Source organism: Oncorhynchus mykiss, chromosome 6 (genome assembly GCF_013265735.2).
Source record: "Oncorhynchus mykiss isolate Arlee chromosome 6, USDA_OmykA_1.1, whole genome shotgun sequence".
In the NCBI taxonomy this organism is placed as follows: Eukaryota; Metazoa; Chordata; class Actinopteri; order Salmoniformes; family Salmonidae; genus Oncorhynchus; species Oncorhynchus mykiss.
In genome coordinates, this window is record NC_048570.1 from 32,926,129 (window position 1) to 32,946,433 (window position 20,305).

At 45.0% G+C, this 20,305-nt stretch overlaps 2 protein-coding genes across 3 annotated transcripts; both read left to right on the plus strand.

Moving 5' to 3' along the window:
* The first annotated feature begins 129 nt into the window (after positions 1–129).
* On the plus strand, positions 130–10,830 carry polk (polymerase (DNA directed) kappa). Of its 2 annotated transcripts, none has more exons than XM_021606220.2 (16): positions 130–532; positions 732–882; positions 1,496–1,615; positions 1,776–1,928; positions 2,377–2,508; positions 2,600–2,756; positions 3,269–3,469; positions 3,741–3,865; positions 3,998–4,164; positions 4,287–4,319; positions 4,435–4,531; positions 5,380–5,551; positions 5,759–7,000; positions 10,061–10,097; positions 10,269–10,363; positions 10,452–10,830. In XM_021606220.2, exons 2-15 carry the CDS (start codon positions 751–753, stop codon positions 10,351–10,353), a joined length of 2,853 nt encoding a protein of 950 aa, XP_021461895.2. In that variant the 5' UTR covers positions 130–532; positions 732–750; the 3' UTR covers positions 10,354–10,363; positions 10,452–10,830. The 2 variants fall into 2 exon arrangements, with proteins under 2 accessions (XP_021461895.2, XP_021461896.2); XM_021606221.2 differs by having other exon boundaries at positions 10,269–10,349.
* Positions 10,831–13,785: 2,955 nt separating this feature from the next.
* On the plus strand, positions 13,786–19,376 carry LOC110525791 (ankyrin repeat and death domain-containing protein 1B-like). Its single transcript, XM_021606222.2, has 15 exons — positions 13,786–14,238; positions 14,879–14,979; positions 15,455–15,553; positions 15,740–15,838; positions 16,081–16,185; positions 16,310–16,414; positions 16,542–16,640; positions 16,774–16,872; positions 17,013–17,111; positions 17,260–17,358; positions 17,610–17,708; positions 17,810–17,905; positions 18,413–18,614; positions 18,868–18,999; positions 19,082–19,376. Exons 1-15 carry the CDS (start codon positions 14,055–14,057, stop codon positions 19,135–19,137), a joined length of 1,674 nt encoding a protein of 557 aa, XP_021461897.1. The 5' UTR covers positions 13,786–14,054; the 3' UTR covers positions 19,138–19,376.
* Positions 19,377–20,305: the final 929 nt, after the last annotated feature.

The following is a 20,305-nucleotide window of genomic DNA, read 5'->3' on the forward strand; positions in this document are numbered from 1 at the left end:
GATCCCTCCTGATGACCTGGATGGAATTATGTGATCCTTCCTTAACCCATAGGAAGTCTCACTCGGTTGACTTAGTTCAAAATGGGGAAAGTCCTCAATGACGTTGCTCATGCATAAATTCGCTTTTGGGCACTAGAGTCCTCTATACATCTCTATGGCGACGACAGAAACCTTGGACTCGGCCTGTGGTTGTTAGGTCAGGTGGTAGAGAAAGGAAGATAATTCCTCCATTATCTCTGGTTAGGACATCGCCGCTATGCAGAAACTGTTCAAAATACCTGAAACAGTTTGATATTTCATTGTGTTAATAAATTAATGGATTAATATCACGTTATTCATAAATCAACAACATTTCATCACCTGTTAAAAGTTTGTCGCTGGATTTGTTTCTTGAAGGTTTTGTTTATACGCGCGTTGCGTGGTTTTACATCCGTAAACAAGGAAACTGCACCTCCCCCTAATTGACGTAGAGCGCGGAAGCAAATTCAGAACTCAAGACTGAAGAGGCAAAGGCAAAGAATATACTTTTACCGTAAACAAACAAAATATTATTTATTTTTGCCATGGATAGTTAGAAATTAGTATTACTAGCTGTTTAGATTATTTTACATTGTGGAACCAACTTGTATGGATGAATACATATTTTGCTAGCTAGGTTGTTAGCTAGCAAGCTAGTTAACTTACCATAATACTTCTTAGCAAATGTTGTTTGGTTTATGTGTTCAATGCAGGGTCTCACTTGAAGGAAGTATGGCGACAGGGGGGACCTCCTCTTCCAGTGGGGAGGGCTTCCTCTCAAGAATGGCCCTCAATGACAACAAGGCTGGAATGGAGGGCCTTAACAGGGACAAGATTAACAAGATCATCATGGAGTCCTCCAAGGTACAGTACAGGTTGATAACTTCTGTCTGTTTATCCAAACACGCAAACGAACACCCTAGACTTTGAGTCAATACCCTAGCTAAGTTACCTTACTCTAATGGCACAGGAACTGACAAACCCACGTGTGTTGAGGTCCAGTGGGTTCTCTTCTCCATGTTCCATGGCCTGTTACTGGAAGTCACCCACCTCTCTGGTTCCCTCTCTTCTCACAGTTCCATGGCCTGTTACTGGAAGTCACCCACCTCTCTGGTTCCCTCTCTTCTCACAGTTCCATGGCCTGTTACTGGAGGTCACCCACCTCTCTGTTTCCCTCTCTTCTCACAGTGTTCCATGGCCTGTTACTGGAGGTCACCCACCTCTCTGGTTCCCTCTCTTCTCACAGTGTTCCATGGCCTGTTACTGGAGATCACCCACCTCTCTGTTTCCCTCTCTTCTCACAGTGTTCCATGGCCTGTTACAGGAGGTCACCCACCTCTCTGGTTCCCTCTCTTCTCACAGTGTTCCATGGCCTGTTACAGGAGGTCACCCACCTCTCTGGTTCCCTCTCTTCTCACGGTGTTCCATGGCCTGTTACTGGAGATCACCCACCTCTCTGGTTCCCTCTCTTCTGCAGGGCTCCAGGTTCTATGAGAACGAGCTGAAGAAGGAACAGCAGGTGAACCAGCGCATTGAGAGGATGATGTTGCAGAAAGCACACATCACTGAGCAACAGCTGAGCAAAGCACAAGCACAGGTACACGGCTATACACACACACACACACACACACCTACACAAATAAGTATTATGTGACCTCTAACACACAGATACACTAGGTTTACAGTATAACTTCTACAGTGTATATTTCTGTGTTATAATTTGTTTGAAGCTGTCACCTCTGAACGTCTTGTTGTAGGTGGAGAAGATGACCTCTGACCTGGAGAGGGGTCGTGACCTGAGCCGTGTGATTGTGCATGTGGATATGGATGCCTTCTATGCTGCGGTGGAGACGAGAGACTGTCCTGACCTGATGGACAAACCCATGGCCGTGGGCTCCATGAGCATGTTGGTGAGATTCTATACGCCATGAACAGCACTGTTCATTTGCTAGAAACGTTTATATTGACCAACAGCCTCAGAAGCCAAGGCTTCTCGTGAAAGAGACAGGATTTAGAAGGCTGGCCACGCAAGACTATGACAAACAAGACCCGCTAGAGACAAATAACAGAGATGAGTGTAGTGGTTGTTTTGTTTGATTGTCATTCATTCGTGATACCAATTGTCTCCAGTTATCATGTGATGTCAAAATAAGAAAGCCAAGTCTGTTGAATGATCTCAGCATTGCTACCCAGAGGGAGGATCATATCTGGGGATCTTTCTCCTTCACATATGAACTGGTTTATGGTCTTCTCACTAGATCTGAAAGATGTGCTTTTATTGCACGACAACACAGATCTCATATTGAACCCCAGGTTATTTATATCTACAAATGTATGTGTTTTGTCCACTCTCCTCAGTCAACATCCAACTACCATGCCAGGAAGTTTGGGGTTCGTGCCGCCATGCCTGGCTTCATCGCAAAGAAGCTCTGCCCAAACCTGGTTATTGTTCCAATCAACTTTGACAAATACAGAGCAGTGAGCGCTGAAGTAAGGATCTGACACACACACACACACACTGTATATATAAATCCTCCCCAAAGAGACATATGAGTCCCTAATCATCCTAAATCTCTGCTAGGTCCGGGAGGTCTTTGCAGACTATGACCCTCACTTCCTGCCCATGAGTCTCGACGAAGCATACCTGGACATCAGTGACCACCTTGAGCAGAGGAGAGGCTGGCCAGAGGCCCTCCGTACCCACCGTCTCCACACCAACAACACTGGGACAGCTAGAGGTATCTAGATCCATGTCAGTGCTAGGTCAGATGTCTAAACACAGGGGATGACTATGTCATAACTGAGCGTTATGGTCGCTTGTTACACTGTTGGATAGCTTTTTTTTTAAACAATATTGCAGTTGTGGTTTACGGACTGTGATAAAGTTGTCATTTGTAAGACAACTTTGAGAGTAGACTGTAAGTAGGTTAGATGTAGTATAAAGGCAGCTACGTGTTATATGGAAGATGTAACAAAAGGAGAGAGGTTTACTAAGAGCTTAATAGCAAAAGCCTCATGTCATTCTTCCTCTATTTCCTGCCTGACAGAGAAAGTGAATTAGAAGGGATTAGAACTATGTCTGTGTATTCTGTCACTTTCTCTTATCTAGTTCACTTTTGCCACCTGTCAAGAGTAAAGAGGGACAAGGGGAGCAGACGATAAGAGACGTGGATCCTCTTCTGTGAATCATCTCTCACTATCTCACACCTTCTCTCCTTGTCTATCTCTCTCTCTCTCTCTCTCTCTCTAGTTGAGGACCATGGTGGCCTACAGGAGACAGTAGAGTTAGAGGGTTTGTCTCCTGTCCTGTTTGAGAACAGCCCCAGCTCCTCCCCCTGTCTGCAGGATGCTGCTGGGGGAGAGGTGGAAGTGTTTGGGACCTGTGCCGAGGAGGCGGTAAGAGAGATGCGCTTCCGCATCGAGCAGAAGACCTCACTAACAGCCAGCGCAGGTGAGAGAGATGCTGTGTGTTCATGTTCCTTGGAGGACACATTGGATTGTGTCCCAAATGGCACCCTATTCTCTATTCACTATTTTTGACCAGGGCCCATAGAGAATAGGGTGTCTTTTTGGACACCTCAGAGTTACATTGTTAGTTGTGTTAAAATACCTCAGGGAATATTTGATATGTTACTATCCCAGGCTAACTTTATCGTCATATTCTGTGTATAGTTACATTAAGCATGTATGTATGTGTGTGTGTAAAACAATTTTTATTCTAGGCATTGCCCCAAACATGATGCTGGCCAAGGTGTGTAGTGATAAGAACAAACCCAACGGCCAGTACAGACTCCCCTCTAACCGACAGGCTGTCATAGACTTCATACAGGACCTGCCAGTCCGGAAGGTAGGCTGTAGTACACCTACCCTTAAACCTAGACAGCCTATTTTAAGGGATGCATACTCTAGGTGATTGTTTATGGAACATGTTGCTAGCTGATGACTTACAAATACAGATGATGGTCTTTTGGTGTGCCAGATCTCAGGCATTGGGAAGGTGACAGAGAAGATGCTGGGAGCTCTAGGTATCACCAGCTGTTCCCATCTTGGCCAGGAGATGGCGCTGCTGGCCCTGCTGTTCTCTGAGACGTCTTGGCATCACTTCCTCCACATCTCCATGGGCCTGGGCTCCACACACATCGAGAGGTGCTGGCGGGCAAGCAGAGGGGGGTGGGCAGTGGGGAGAGGGGTGACTATACAGAAAACTCATCTGTAAAATGAGTTCAAGTCATCTGACTGAGTCTGTCTGTTTTTGTATTTCCTTACAGGGACGGAGAGAGAAAAAGCATGAGTACAGAGAGGTGTTTGTTTTTCTTTTCTGGCAACATATATGTGAAACACATAGATAAATAATGGTACATACTCGAACGCTCCCCATATCCAACCTGTTTCTCTATCTCCCTCATTCTCTGTCAGGACTTTTGGAGAGATGGGTGCATTAGAGGAGCAGTTCTCGCTGTGCAGGGAGCTGTGCCAAGACCTGGCTCAGGACCTGCAGAAGGAGGCGCTCAAGGTACTCTACAGCACAGCTCAGTTGATTACAGTACACTATTACTAATCGTATAGGTCATTACTAGAATATATTGCAGTTGTATAGCACATTTATATTCTTAAACGGTATATTCTTAAACTCAAATTCACTGTCTGATCTATTGGATTCATAGTAAAAAAAATAAAATCAAACTCTAGTATTTGTATACGTTTGAAATCAAACTCCAGTATTTGGCTTTTTGTGGCTATTGTGTGAAATGCAGAGCCGTTCGACAGTACATAACACATGGAACTGTTTGTTATGGCCGGTGTGTTAGTATTCAGCACCATTGTGAACAGCCATTGCCTGACTGCCTGCCTCTTGCTCTGTGCATTGAGATTGCCTCAGATGACTCTTTCCTCTGGGGAAGAGAGAGCAGAAAAAGGTTCTTGAACAGAAAGGATGTTTCCGTAGAGAGGGTATTTTGGGGTCTTAAAACATTTCAGCGCTAGTGTTGGCTCCCAGACTCAATCTGTCTCTAACCAGCATCTCACACAATTACCAGAGCGTCTGTTCCCATCCCAATCGATAGAGAGAGCTGGCTTGGCACTGCCGTCACCCGCTGACTGAGCCCTAATATGCTTTTGATACCTGGAAGAAATGGAGAGCCGTTATGGAGAATACCAGGGACCAGTGTGAGCCTCAGCCTGCCTGGGGAATAGGCTGCTTGGGAATGACCATCACTCTCCTAGGAAAATGCCTTTGACCCTTCTTCACTTAGTGTCATCTGTCAGTCAAATCTATGTCTGTTCTGTCCTTTTGACACCTCCCCCAGGTCCAACCAGATTTAATCTGTGCTTCACCCTTTAATTTGCTCTGTGTTCTTCCAGGGCAAGACGGTGACGTTGAAGCTGAAAAATGTCAACTTTGAGGTGAAAACCAGAGCGTGGACGTTGCCGTGTGCTGTTGCTACGACGGAAGAGCTCTTTGCTGTCGCTAAGGACTTGCTGAAGACTGAGATCGACAACGTCAGCCCCCAGCCACTGAGACTGAGGCTTATGGGTAATCTTACTTTACCTTCTCCCGTCTGTTTAAATGTGGTGTCCCATTGGCAAGAAAATACATTAATATCAGCTTTCAAACATGTTGTACATAACAATAATATATGAAGTACTTTCTACTGAATCTGTTAATAATTCATATATTTGAACTTGTAGCTTGATTAAAACAATTGACTGCAGTTTTAAATCAACACTTGCGTGTCTGCAGGCGTTCGGGTTTCCAATTTCGCCAGTGCTGATGACAAGAAACCCCTGCAGAAGAGCATTGTGGGATTTCTCCATAAAAAACAGACTGACTCTAGTAGCACCTCCCAGATCTCCTCCCACAAGCCTGTGAAAGAGCATCCACCTAAGTCTCCAGGCCAGACTCAGCCCTCTGCCTGCCCTTCCATGGTACAGCAGAGACAGGGGCAAGAGGGTCACGCCTGGGTACCTAGCCGAGGAGGGGTGGAGGTGGGCGGGACTGGGGAGAACCAGCAATCCTTCTTGCAGAGAGCTCACGCCCAGAGGCTGCGACTGCAAGCTGAGAGAGAGGACCCACCAGAGAAGGGAGATTGTAATGGCTTCGAGACCAGACGGGGCCCAACCTCATCGACCACCACCCCCGAAGGGACACAGACACACACTCCGAAGAATACAAATACATCAGCAGAGACAGACATCTCTATGAGTGCATTGACAGCTTCGGACAAAATGACACATGAACCTTCAGCCCATGCGTCTACTTCATCATGCTGTTCAACAGAGCCAGAGTCAGGGACAGACAGTCTGACCTGCCCTGTATGCTTCAGGGAGGTGAACACCACAGAGCTGACAGTCTTCAACAGACACGTTGACCAGTGTCTCAGTGGGGTTACTATGGGGCAAAACAACCACACAGACACAGAGCTAGAGAGAGGCCCCCGTGTCTGTGAGGAGGAGGTGGAGAAAGAGATAACTGGAGGGAAGAGGGAGGAGGGGCCGAAGGAGAAAGGTAGTGAGCTGCTCAGTAGGTGCATGTTGGACTCAGTGGGCCTTCAATTAGACTCAAGTGCAGGTGATCATACGGAGTCCACTACAGGTTTACTTCTATATGAGACGAGTACAGCTAATATTTCACTAAGCACTGTGGGCCTGAACCCTGTCTGCCTTAACACTTGTCCAAATGGAGATGTATCTATACATAGAGCTAACACCCTGAAGGTTTCATCTCAAAGTGACCCTCGTGTTCGGGTTTGTCTGTTGTCCCCCGGTGGCCCTCGGCCAATGACTACGCCCAAGCCCGAGTCACGTGACCACAGAGGCCCCGCCCTCACCTGTCCAGTGTGTCAGGAGACCCAGGACACCAATGACCTCACCCTTTTTAACCGACACGTTGACCTCTGTCTGAACCAGGAAGTCCTGCATGAGCTTGGGGGACTGGCATCTGTGGACCGCACCACCCACACCGCACCACCTGCTGCCCACAAAGGTCCGTGTTTCAGAGATGTTTTATTTACTGAATGATCATGCATTACTGCCATTGTCATTCAAATAGACCAGGGACTTCTAAACTCTGTTTTTCTATGTGCTGCCACTACCAGTCTCATCCCCAGTGCTTCCATTGGTCCTGTTTCTGCCTCTTCCTACTCAATATGTAATCCACTTACGTGGTGGGTGTGTCGGGGGCATAGAGACAAATGTGTTGTTTTACAGGAAATGTTGCAACGTGAAAGCAAGTTTTCTGCAATTCTACGCATTTTGCCATGCCTAATTGTGAAATTTAGCAACATGGTAAAGGCCCAAGGGCCACACCCTCTCATGCAATACCATGCCAATTGGCCACATGGTGGGCGATTGAAAATGCTAGCTTTGAAAGGTCAGCCCCCCAGCACCCTGTGTTCTTATGCTCAAACGTTATAGAAAAAAATCAATGGGTACACAAATCGGGGCCCCTGGGCATGTCCCCTATGTGCTCGGTTGGTAATCCAGCCATGCCAAAAATACTCATAAATTAGAATGTTCGATTCTTCCTGAATGTCTAGCTTTTATTTAGGGTATATCTTTTTTTATGCATAATTATTGGCACCCTTGACAAAGTTGAGCAAAAAAGACTGTTTAAAATAAATAATACAAATACTGAGCTATATTGTATGCAGAAAAGTTGGGAAATGTATTATTTTATACTAATGCAACTGCTCAGAGAGAAATAGTTTTCTAAGAAGTTGTTTAAAACATCTCTAAAAGATAGGGTCAGAATTATTGGCACCCCTGTTTTCAGTACTCAACCTTCCCCTTGTGAGGATAACGACCCTGAGCCTTTTTCTCAAATGTTTTATGAGATTGTAGAACACGTTGGGACGGATCTTTTATCCTTCGTCTTCTCTTATGGACTGCCTTCTTCAATTCAAACCACAGATTTTCAATGGGGTTCAAGTCCAGAGACTGAAATGGCCATTGCAAAATGTAGATTTTTGTGGATTTTGATTAGTGCTTGGGGTTATTGTCTTGCTGGAAGATCCACTTGAAGCCAAGTGTCAGCCTCCTGGCAGAGGCAACCAGGTTTTGACATAGAATACCTCTATTTTCATGTTATCTGACTGTAGAACCGGTTCCAATCCAAGTGCCAATGCCGTTTATCAAAGTCCAGGTGGTGCTATGGTCAGATGACATGAAGATGGAGCTCTTTGGCCACACACACCAGTGGTGGGTTTGGTGTCGAAAAACAGAAGCATACTGTATGTAGACAAAGTACTTCATACCTACGGTAAAGTATGGTGGTGGATCTTTGATGTTATGGGGCTATTTTGCTTCCACTGGTCCTGGGGCCCTTGGTAAGGTCAACGGCATCATAAAGTTGACCAAGTACCAGGACATTTTAGCCAAAAACCTGGTTGCCTCTGCCAGGAGGCTGACATTTTGCTGCAAGTGGATCTTCCAGCAAGACAATAACTTCAAGCACATGTCAAAATCCATAGGTTAATTGATCACAAAATCGACATTTTACAATGACCTTCTCCGTCTCTGGAATTGAACCCCATTGAAAACCTGTGGTTAAATTGAAAAGGGCCGTCCATAAGCACAGACTAAGGATATCAAGGATCTGGAAAGATTCTGTATGGAGGAATGGTTTAAGATCCCTCCCAAAGTGTTTTCCAATCTCATAAAACATTTTAGAAAAAGGCTTAGTGCCGTTATCCTCGCAAGGGGAGGGTGCTGGAGTACTGAAAACACGGGAGTGGGCTGGACTACTGAAAACAGGGGAGGGTGCTGGAGTACTGAAAACACGGGAGTGGGCTGGACTACTGAAAACAGGGGAGGGGCTGGACTACTGAATACAGGGGAGGGGCTGGACTACTGAAAACAGGGGAGGGGCTGGACTACTGAAAACAGGGGAGGGGCTGGACTACTGAAAACACGGGAGGGGGCTGGACTACTGAAAACGGGAGGGTGCTGGAGTACTGAAAACACGGGAGGGGGCTGGACTACTGAAAACAGGGGAGGGTGCTGGAGTACTGAAAACACGGGAGGGGGCTGGACTACTGAAAACGGGAGGGGCTGGACTACTGAAAACAGGGGAGGGGCTGGACTACTGAAAACAGGGGAGGGGCTGGACTACTGAATACAGGGGAGGGGCTGGACTACTGAATACAGGGGAGGGGCTGGACTACTGAAAACAGGGGAGGGGCTGGACTACTGAAAACGGGAGGGGGCTGGACTACTGAAAACAGGGGAGGGGGCTGGACTACTGAAAACAGGGGAGGGGGCTGGACTACTGAAAACAGGGTAGGGTGCTGGAGTACTGAAAACAGGGGAGGGGGCTGGAGTACTGAAAACAGGGGAGGGTGCTGGACTACTGAAAACAGGGGAGGGTGCTGGACTACTGAAAACAGGGGAGGGTGCTAGAGTACTGAAAACAGGGGAGGGGGCTGGAGTACTGAAAATAGGGGAGGGGGCTGGAGTACTGAAAATAGGGGATGGGGCTGGAGTACTGAAAATAGGGGAGGGGGCTGGAGTACTGAAGACAGGAAAGGGGCTGGAGGACTGAAAACAGGGGAGGGGCTAGAGTACTGAAAACAGGGGAGGGGCTGGACTACTGAAAACAGGGGAGGGGCTGGAGTACTAAAAACAGGGGTGCAGTCTTTTTTGCTCATCTTTATCAAGGGTGCCAATAATTATGGACCTGACTGTAGGTTAGTTAATTTTTCTACATACTTTCTGTCTGGTTTTATTCATTTAGGTTAACACTGAAAACTATTTTCCATCCTGAAATTGAATTACACTATCCTGAAGTCTTATGGTTAAAACTAGAAGGGGTTAAAACTTATGGTTAAAACCCTTCCCTGCTCTCTGCCACTGGTAAATCCCTTCTTCACCCATTGAATCCTGACAATGGAAAGACGATCTCTCCCAGTTTCCCCTTAACTATCCTGCCTGGGACATTAGTCTTTATAGCTTTAAAATGAACACAAATGACTTGCCGGACATAGACAGTCGTCGTTCTGTTTTCAGCGGAAGAATCTGATGGAGTTTTTCGTGTTTCCCTCCACAGAGCGAGAGCAGCCCCTGCAGAGAGGCAAGAGCAAAAGGTATGACTACATCTCCTTACACACATAAAAGAGAGAGATTTAGTTTGAAAGTCAGCACATTCATCGAGGAGTTAATTCAACATGTTGTGTGGTACGTCAAAATAAGATGGGTGCAGACAGTGAGAATCCCTCAGTTAAATGTGCTGTGTTTTTATTCTGCTACACTTCCAGGAGAGGCTTGTCTCCCCCACCCCCCTCTAAGAAGGCCAAAGCCCTGGGCCCAGCTTGGAACACTATTGACAAGTTCTTCAGGTGATGCAGCTTAGGTGACAACACACACTACTCCCAGACGATCCTGCGTATGAAGTATTATGCTCAGACAGTGATAATGACTGACTGTTACCTTGATCTCAGGTGAATGGAGTGCTGGTGACCTCACTAGCAACCATCCCTACCTACCTAGTACTTCTTGGATTGCTGGGAATTTGGATTGCTTACTCAAGCATTGAAGATACACTTCTTTCAAAAGAAATACATTTTTATCTCTTGTGCAGTTTTAAAAAAAAGTCATAATGGTCATAAGTTAGCAGGCAGAGCCTTTGCAGGGGTTTTAGTGAAGGTAGTTGATGCAAACCAGTACCAGTATGAGATGGTGTATTTTTGCATAAGATAACTTAAATATAGGCTATGTATAAAAAATAAAAATAAAGGAATATTATTGTATTCAAATTTCATAGGCTATTTTTCTTACAGAAAATAAAACTTGCCACCACTGTAAATGTGGCTCAATTAATTATTCTCCTTGTGTCATTGTGTTGAGCATTTAATGTGCACAGTACAAATGAGGCTATTACGATTGCTTGAAGACATGGCTAAAGGTCAATCAGATTTGTGAACATGGTCCCTAGCTGTGTGTTGCCGCCTTCCATGTCTGTTGTGAGGTGTGGAAACACTTTGCTTTTTTGTTGCTTTTATGAATTTTGTCTTGCTGCTTGTTGTTCTATCTGTATGCTACGTCTTGCTTGTCCTATGTTGCTCTGTCTGTATGCTACGTCTTGCTTGTCCTATGTTGCTCTGTCTGTATGCTACGTCTTGCTTGTCCTATGTTGCTCTGTCTGTATGTTTCGTCTTGCTTGTCCTATGTTGCTCTGTCTGTATGCTACGTCTTGCTTGTCCTATGTTTCTCTGTCTGTATGCTACGTCTTGCTTGTCCTATGTTGCTCTGTCTGTATGCTACGTCTTGCTTGTCCTATGTTGCTCTGTCTGTATGCTACGTCTTGCTTGTCCTATGTTGCTCTGTCTGTATGCTACGTCTTGCTTGTCCTATGTTGCTCTGTCTGTATGCTACGTCTTGCTTGTCCTATGTTGCTCTGTCTGTATGCTACGTCTTGCTTGTCCTATGTTGCTCTGTCTGAATGCTATGTCTTGCTTGTCCTATGTTGCTCTGTCTGTATGCTATGTCTTGCTTGTCCTATGTTGCTCTGTCTGTATGTTTCGTCTTGCTTGTCCTTTGTTGCTCTGTCTGTATGCTACGTCTTGCTTGTCCTATGTTTCTCTGTCTGTATGCTACGTCTTGCTTGTCCTATGTTGCTCTGTCTGTATGCTACGTCTTGCTTGTCCTATGTTGCTCTGTCTGTATGCTACGTCTTGCTTGTCCTATGTTGCTCTGTCTGTATGCTACGTCTTGCTTGTCCTATGTTGCTCTGTCTGTATGCTACGTCTTGCTTGTCCTATGTTGCTCTGTCTGTATGCTACGTCTTGCTTGTCCTATGTTGCTCTGTCTGTATGCTACGTCTTGCTTGTCCTATGTTGCTCTGTCTGTATGCTATGTCTTGCTTGTCCTATGTTGCTCTGTCTGTATGCTATGTCTTGCTTGTCCTATGTTGCTCTGTCTGTATGCTATGTCTTGCTTGTCCTATGTTGCTCTGTCTGTATGCTATGTCTTGCTTGTCCTATGTTGCTCTGTCTGTATGCTATGTCTTGCTTGTCCTATGTTGCTCTGTCTGTATGCTATGTCTTGCTTGTCCTATGTTGCTATTGTCCATATTGTAATTGTTTTTAATAACCTGCCCAGGGACTGCGGTTGAAAATTAGCCGGCTGGCTAAAACCGGCACTTTTACTGAAACGTTGATTAATGTGCACTGTCCCTGTAAAAATAAAATAAACTCAAACGATTCTATGGATGAAGATTGACAGCCATCGTCAATGGTGACAACATCGTGATGTGACAGACGATGGTGTAACCTATTTGAACTTGACTGACGCCACGCAGAATGCCTAGAACGGAGTCGGTCAGGGCAGCACATGAGGGACATTCCCAGTAACCTATCTTCCTATTTGCTATAGCCTATTTCAGCGCAAAATGTCCAGTCAGACAACATCCTCGCTCTCGCTCTGTCAGATACATGGGCCTCATAGTCTAAATCTATTATTTTTTTATAACGGACACTCCTTAACTATATTGTGTTGTTTTAAAAAACGTAGGCTATATTCCCTTGTCTCTCCATTCGATATGACTGAGTTTGAGGTATAGTATGCTTTCATCATTTTATGCATGCATTCTCTCCCAATGTATTCATCTGAGTTCCATCTCAAAAAGTTGTTTGAAGGACCTACAAATGTAGGGTAGCCATGGGACTAATAATGAGAGCGAAAAAACAATATCAATGGCCAAAAGAAAAATATAATTACAAGTTTAATCAAGTTCAAGCTTATTAATTAAGAAAAATGATCCATCTGGTCAAAAAATCCATCCATGCAAAGTTTAAACCAAATGGCCTATAATATATCCTGCTAGGCCTACCATAACTTTAAAACAAATTAGTTGTGAATTTATGAATAGTAGCCTATTTCCCAAATATTCTAATAGCCTGAGAAGGTACTGTTGTCTTCAAGTTGCCACCACAAAAATAACAAGAATGAAAGTCTATAGCCATAGGCCTAGGCTAGGCTATTCTCAAGCACAGCTTTATGAGAAAGAACAAACAATAGCCTGTTATGACAGGAGGATGACGCACAGCAATTATTATCCAGTTCTGAACGGGGTAGACGGCTTCTATCCAGCTCATGATTTATAACGTAACTCACTATGGTAAGAAAGCCCGTTCCTCATCAGTTGACTGTCACTTTGCTCCATCATGTGCGTGAGACACACACACACACACACACACCTGTTTTGTTCCATGCTGAAACTCTAGGACCTTCAAACTCAACTCTGGACCTCGAAGCCAGTTCCACTGCATTTTTTTCATTGTTCCCCTCTAATCAGGGACAGATTTAGACCTGGGACACCAGGTGGGTGCAATTCATTATCATGTAGAACAGAAAACCAGCAGGCTCCGGACCTCATAGGGTAAGAGTTGAATATCCCTGGAGGGGCAGGACCGAGTTTGGGAAACCCTATTGGGCGATGTCAGTCTACATCTGACATCTACAAATCCATTTAAACACACACATGACCTAGACTGCTGTTGTAGTTTAGATTGGAGCTTAGATCCATAATAATATAATGATAGTCTACTTTACAAACATGTAGGAGCTTAGTCACTAATCAAATAAATTAATGACAAGATGGGATTCATGAATATGCACTCATACAGTTTATTCCAATGTTAGACTGCATGTGCAGGTAGTGCATGACACAATATTGATCATGCACTCAATGTGAAGGGTGTGAGCTTCTAGAACAAACAGAGGTCAGCCCTCCAGCCCAGGAAATGTACATACATTGCTCCATTCCCACACCAATTCGTATTCCTTATGCAGGACGAGCTTCAGTGAATGCTATATCACCAGTATAAGAGAAAGGTTTACCAGACTGTTGTGTATTTGACAGTGCTGAGTTCTCTTTCAGGTTCCTCAGCATCTGCTCCAGTTCCTGACCAGACTTTCTGCATTAATTCAGTACTTCTACATGGTTGTTTGGCAAGACAAGCATAGAGAAGCAGAGGTGGTATAAAGCAGAGACAGACTGGGATCAAGCCCAGGTTCCAGGGAGAAGTCACCAGATATTCACCATGGAGAAAAGGTCCTTGAAGGAGATACCGTCTCTGAAGGAGAGGATGGGGGCACAGCTGAAGGAACTAAACCTGAACCCTAAAACACTGAAAAACTCAAAAAAAGCAGTGAAGGGATTCACAGACTTTATACAGAACAAGGAGACGGAGGAGACAGACAACAGCTACGATAATAAAGAGATGTGTGAGTACCAGGTTTGTGTGTGTGTGTGTGCTTACACATGCGCGCGCGGGGGTGTGTGTGCGCGCTCATGTAAATGGCTGAGTGACTGGAAGCTCGTTTAGATTTTAAAAAAATGTTTTTATCAAAGTCATCTAACTTAAGTAAACACTGATGACTAAGGTGGTTGGTTAAGGTCCAATTTAATAATTATAGCCTGAGGAATCAGAGCCTGGCAATTGCCCAGTTTGACAGGATTGTAAAGTGTGTTCTTGTAATTATGGTATCACATGTTAAGCAACATTGGTGAATATTCATGCTAGCAAATTCTTCTACAGATCAAAGCAAGTAATGAATATCCTTATCCTCTTGATTATGAGGTTTGTTAGGCATGCCCTACAAGCTCTTTGCTCACTGGGTGTTCACATCCAGTCAAATCATTACCCATGACAGATGTATAGGCTCTACAAACACAGAGAAAGAGCTGTGTTTGTATAGGGCACACACACACACACACACACACATGACTAATTCCGCCCTGATACTATTCAAAGTAACTCCTATTTCACACGCTCTGAAGAAGAACATTTCCTCTGAAGAAAAACATGCATATTGATGTGTTACTTATTGTGAAGCACCTTGTGTCTCTGTTGTGTGTTTGTAGTGTTGGCGCTAGAGAAGGAGTACATTGACGCAGCAAAAATAAATGATGTACAGACCATGAAGCTTCTGGGGAAGGCGGTCAATGTCGACGCAAAGAACTTGGTGAGTCAGTCCTCATATCCATGGAACACCGAAGGTCAAGTAGGGGGTGCTTAGGGGGAGTGGTTTCTTGGATAGTGAGAGGGACTAACCTGTGTGTGTGTGTGTGTGTGTCAGTCAAAAGGTCTGATAGTGGGTGCTTATATTTGTCCTGTTTCACACATGTACAAGTGTGTAGTATGAAATGGAAATGTGTTTTTTGCACATCCCACTCCACCTGAGACCCTCAGAATGGGGTCCCGGCCAGGGATCAGCCATTAGTGACCTTGGAGCAATTGGGATTAAGTGCCTTGCTCAAGGGCAGATCAACAGATTTTTGCCGTAGTCGGCTCAGGGATTTGAACTAGCCACCTTTTTGTTACTGGCCCAACACTCTAACCGCTAAGCTACCTGCAGCTAGCCACACTGCAGTTAATATCACCATATATTCTGCTCTGTGTCACTTGTTCGATTAACTTGTCCCATGCATTGATCCTAGCATGATCGCACTGCCCTGCACTATGCAGTAGCTGGAAAAAACATAGAGGCCGTCCAAGTACTTCTACAGCGCAGAGCAAATCTCAATCAAGCGGACAAGGTAGGACGACACAACACTATTCCATTGTTAGTGATGGTGACATTTTAAGCTTGTCCTCTTCAACAAACAATCCGACAGTTGAAGAGATTGGCCATGGTTTGTGAAAATGAAACGGCTCAACTCCCTCTCTTTTTCTTTCCCTCTGTTTCTCTCTCCGCCTATTTCTTCCATTACTTACTCACATAGCATGGAGTGACAGCCATCCACCTGGCTGCCTGGTTTGGGAGTGTAACCATCCTGAAGTTGCTTGTGCAGGGTGGTGCTGACCCAAGTGTTCAGAATGCGGTAGGGAACCTCTGTTTAAAACGTTCTCTTTGCTATTCCAGAAGGCCTTGAGTGTGTCTCAGTTATCCCTTTCCTTGTGATGCTGGTCAGACCTAAGTTCTCTGACATCTCAGTCATCTGGGATGCTAATTACAATAATCAACCACCGAGCCAATTTCTACATAGCCATTGGAGAATCTAATATGTCAAATTGTCTTGAGGTGTCATGCATGGAGATGGTGACTTGTATTGTCTGTTCTCAGTTGGGACTGACCATTATGCACTGTGCTGCCATCAACAACCACACTGACATCGTGACGTTCATTATCTACGACTTGATGATGAAAGAACTGGACAAAGAGGACCTGGTAATCACATAGACATACAGTATCAGTAACCATTGCATCCATTTCAAATGTTGGTTGGGCTGCCTTTGTTCAGTAAGCTGACTCTTTTTCTTCCTCTCCTCTTCTCCCTCCTTCTCTTTCTCAGTCTGGACACAGGGTGTTTGCGTCGGCAGCAGAGCATGGCTCTGTTGAGATGCTGCAGATGTTGATGGAGGAGGCATACAATATGGCCACCATGGAGGAAGACCAGGTGTGTGTGTGTGTGTAGGAGGCTGTATGACTGTTTGACTGTTTGTTTCTCCATCTCTCCTTCCTGTTTACTGTGTATCTTTCCTTTCCTCCCACCCTCCTGCTTTTCCTCTTTCTTTAATTGCTAGAATGGGGACACACCTCTGCACTTGGCTGCCAGCAATGGCCATTTGGATGCCGTCCAGCTACTGTTGAAGAGCTTTGATACTCGTGATGAAGTCAATAAGGTAGAGTCCCACTGGAAACATTGTCTGGAGCCGTTTGATTGCCAGCATGTGTGACTGTGTTTGCTCAATGCCTACACCATACAGTAGCTGCTTTAGGGCAATAGCTGATCAATGAGTGATGTATCTGGGGCAGCTTGGGGAGACGGCTCTGTACCTGGCTGCTGACGCTGCCCATGAGGACTGTGTCCAGGCTCTGTTGGAGGCAGGCTGTGACCCAAACATTGTCACCATGGTACGCCAGCAAACCATACCAACCACACACTCCAACCAGTCAGTATAATGGTCACCACTAGGCAAAGTTACTAAATCATTAAAGGAAGGATCCCTCCAGACCCAGTTTATTATACTATAGTACTTTACCACCCCCCTTAGGGCCAAAGCAGTGCTCTACACCCTGTCTCAGAGAAGGGTCACACGTCGTTGGTGAAACTCCTCATAGAGAACACGGCCCAGATGGACTTACAAAACCAGGTGAGAGTGAGCATAGAGGATTCGTACTAAGTCTTGGTCAAACATGAATGAAGCCAACATGTTACCCTAGTAATTATTCAGTAGTAAGTGACCTGACATCAGAGAGTTTCTATCTAATGGTCCATGTTGGTTGTGTCTCTGTTGGCAGCACCTCCAGGCTCCTCTCTACCTGGCAGTGAAGAACTGTCACATCCCTGTCATCCACACACTGCTGGAGGCTGGCTGCAACGTCAACATCACTGATCATGTATGTACAACGCATGTGCACTCAGTCCTAATGCTATTTTGAAATCATCAGTTGCATCCCAAATGGCACCCTATTCTCTGCCCCATGGGCTCTGGTCAAAGTAGTGCACTATGTAGGGAATAGGGCCCCTTTTGGGATGCAACTAATGATTTAGAGGCATTGTAATGGTTATGGGTTTGAGTTTGGTAACCTGACTCTAGATCTGTGGTTAAGGGCAACATGTACCTTTCGCTCCTGTCTGTCCTCCTTAGAGGTCCCAGACTGTCCTGCATGTAGCAGCAGAGCTGGCCAGAGTGGACATTGTTGACATGCTTCTGAAAGCTGGGATGGACCTGACCCTCCAGGACAAGGTAGAACATGGACAACCACAACTGTGATGTAAACCTGAATTTGACCCCTCTCCTTTTCACTGCAACTTCCCACTCAATGTTTTCTCCTTCGTTTTGAGCAGCAGGGTAAGACAGCACTGGCTGTGGCAGCCCGAGCAGACGAAGTCATCATCGTAGACATGATCATCAAGGCAGAGAGATATTTCACATGGAGGAGGGTAATAGAGAACCATAATGGAAATAAATAACTTAATTGTGTGTTTGTTTATTTTATACAATTGTGAAAGAATGCAGACATTGTACTGTTATGGGAGTCCTCCCTATTAGTGATATGGCTGTATGTGTTTTTAAATTATACAATTCTGTAAATTCAATCAATCAATGAGACTAATACGTTGCTATAGTCATCTGTTAATCCATGCACTGTAGTGGAGCTAGAAAGATTACATTCATCACAGATGATTAATTTCCTAACATCACAACTCCAGATGAATCCCTGTAATAACATTAATGCTGGCTGTGGGAAAAATGATTTGTGCTGAAATGCTCGACAACCAATTTCATTGTCAATTTTATAGTGTTTCTTCCAACCTTACCTGACATTCAAAACAAGTGGCTCTGGCATTCAATAGGCATGGGCCTGCGTGTGCTTGTCTGTGGACACCGTGCTCAGTGTGTGAAGCTTGTGTCCTTTCTCAGGTGACTTAATGTGATTACCCTTCCAGGCCAACACTGAGCTTAATGAGAACCTTCACAGCCAGTCTCCGCTGACGTTTAAATTAGACCATCGCGCGGAGAGCAAACATGTCCGCGGTACGGCCTGGCACCTGGCCTACCGCCTGCTGGAGCCGGGTGACTGGAAGAGGCTGGCGCTGCACTGGCACTTCACCGAGCAGCAGGTGGCTGCCATCGAGGAGCAGTGGACAGGTGACACAACCCAGTGGGGTAATCATTCACAGGAATATCAGAAAACGGCTCGTTGATTATAAATACAAAATGTAAAGGTCTGGCAAGAGGGATTCTAAAGTATTGTTCTGTAGTTACTTGGAATTGTGTCCCAGAACCAAGCCACTTAATAAGGAAAGGACACTAGCTTTATTTTGTTAATGTTTCCCTTATTTTACCAGGTAAGTGGACTGAGAACGCGTTCTCATTTAGTCTGTTCACTGCTTGTGTGTAGGGAAGCGGAGCTACCAGGACCATGGGAACAGGATGCTGTTGATCTGGCTCCATGGGTCAGAGCTGGCCCAGTTGAATCCAGCTAAAGAGCTGTACCAGGGCCTGCTTGCCATAGACAACAAGACCGTAGCAGGTATAGTGTGTCCATGACCCTTACCTCATTCATGTTGAAGCCATAACAGAGAATTATAGATGGCTGTTTGGTTGTTTTGCAGATAAAATACGAATGGACACAGAGGACGGAGACATGAAGAAATGCATCCTTTCATAAAGGGCGTCGACATCTACAGACATACGTTCAGTCAACCAGATTCTATATTTTCCCAAATGAGAGCATTTGTGCAGTTCTTTTTCAATGGATCCATAGTAGTACACATTTCCATGTACCATCAGAAGTTTACATACACTTAGGTTGGAGTCATTCAAACTCGTTTTTCAGCCTCTCTACAAATTTCTTGTTAACAAACTATAGTTTTGGCAAGTCGGTTAGGACATCTACTTTGTGCATGACACAAGTCATTTTTTGACACAAGTAATTGTTTCCAGACAGATTATTTCACTGTGTCACAATTCCAGTGGGTCAGAAGTTTACATACACTAAGTTGACTGTGCCTTTAAACAGCTTGGATAATTCCAGAAAATGTCATGGCTTAGAAGCTTCTGATAGGCTAATTGACATAATTTGAGTCAATTGGAGGTGTACCTGTGGATGTATTTCAAGGCCTACCTTCAAACACAGTGCCTCTTTGCTTGACATCATGGGAAAATCCCAAGACCTCAGAAAAAAAATTGTAGACCTCAACAAGTCTGGTTCATCCTTGGGAGCAATTTTGAAATGCCTGAAGGTACCACGTTCATCTGTACAAACAATAGTACACAAGTATAAACACTATGGGACCACACAGCCGTCATACCGCTTAGGAAGGAGATGCGTTCTGTCTCCTAGAGACGAGGTTACTTTGGTGCGAAAAGTGCAAATCAATCCCAGAACAACAGCAAAGGACCTTGTGAAGATGCTGGAGGAAACAGGTACTAAAGTATCTATATCCACAGTAAAACGAGTCCTATATCGACATAACCTGAAAGGCCGCTCAGCAAGGAAGAAGCCACTGCTCCAAAACCGCCATAAAAAAGCCAGACTATGGTTTGCAATCGCACATGGGGACAAAGATCGTACTTTTTGGAGAAATGTCCTCTGGTCTGATGAAACAAAAATAGAACTGTTTGGCCATAATGACCATCGTTATGTTTGGAGGGAAAAGGGGGAGGGTTGCAAGCCGAAGAATACCATCCCAACCGTGAAGCACGGGGATGGCAGCATCATGTTGTGAGGGTGCTTTGCTGCAGGAGGGACTGGTGCACTTCACAAAATAGATGGCATCTTGAGGTAGGAAAAGTATGTGGATAAATTGAACATCCAGTCAGGAAGTTAAAGCAAC

What these genes read in the sequence shown, in the direction of transcription:
- polk (XM_021606220.2), top strand. Translation starts at nt 751, where the DNA reads ATGGCGACAGGGGGGACCTCCTCTTCCAGTGGGGAGGGCTTCCTCTCA. An exon ending in GGCTCCACACACATCGAGAG is followed by an intron (nt 4,165 to 4,286) that starts GTGCTGGCGGGC and finishes ATTTCCTTACAG; the next exon opens with GGACGGAGAGAGAAAAAGCA. An exon ending in AAAAGCATGAGTACAGAGAG is followed by an intron (nt 4,320 to 4,434) that starts GTGTTTGTTTTT and finishes ATTCTCTGTCAG; the next exon opens with GACTTTTGGAGAGATGGGTG.
- LOC110525791 (XM_021606222.2), top strand. Translation starts at nt 14,055, where the DNA reads ATGGAGAAAAGGTCCTTGAAGGAGATACCGTCTCTGAAGGAGAGGATG. An exon ending in AACTGGACAAAGAGGACCTG is followed by an intron (nt 16,186 to 16,309) that starts GTAATCACATAG and finishes TCTCTTTCTCAG; the next exon opens with TCTGGACACAGGGTGTTTGC. An exon ending in AGATGGACTTACAAAACCAG is followed by an intron (nt 17,112 to 17,259) that starts GTGAGAGTGAGC and finishes CTCTGTTGGCAG; the next exon opens with CACCTCCAGGCTCCTCTCTA.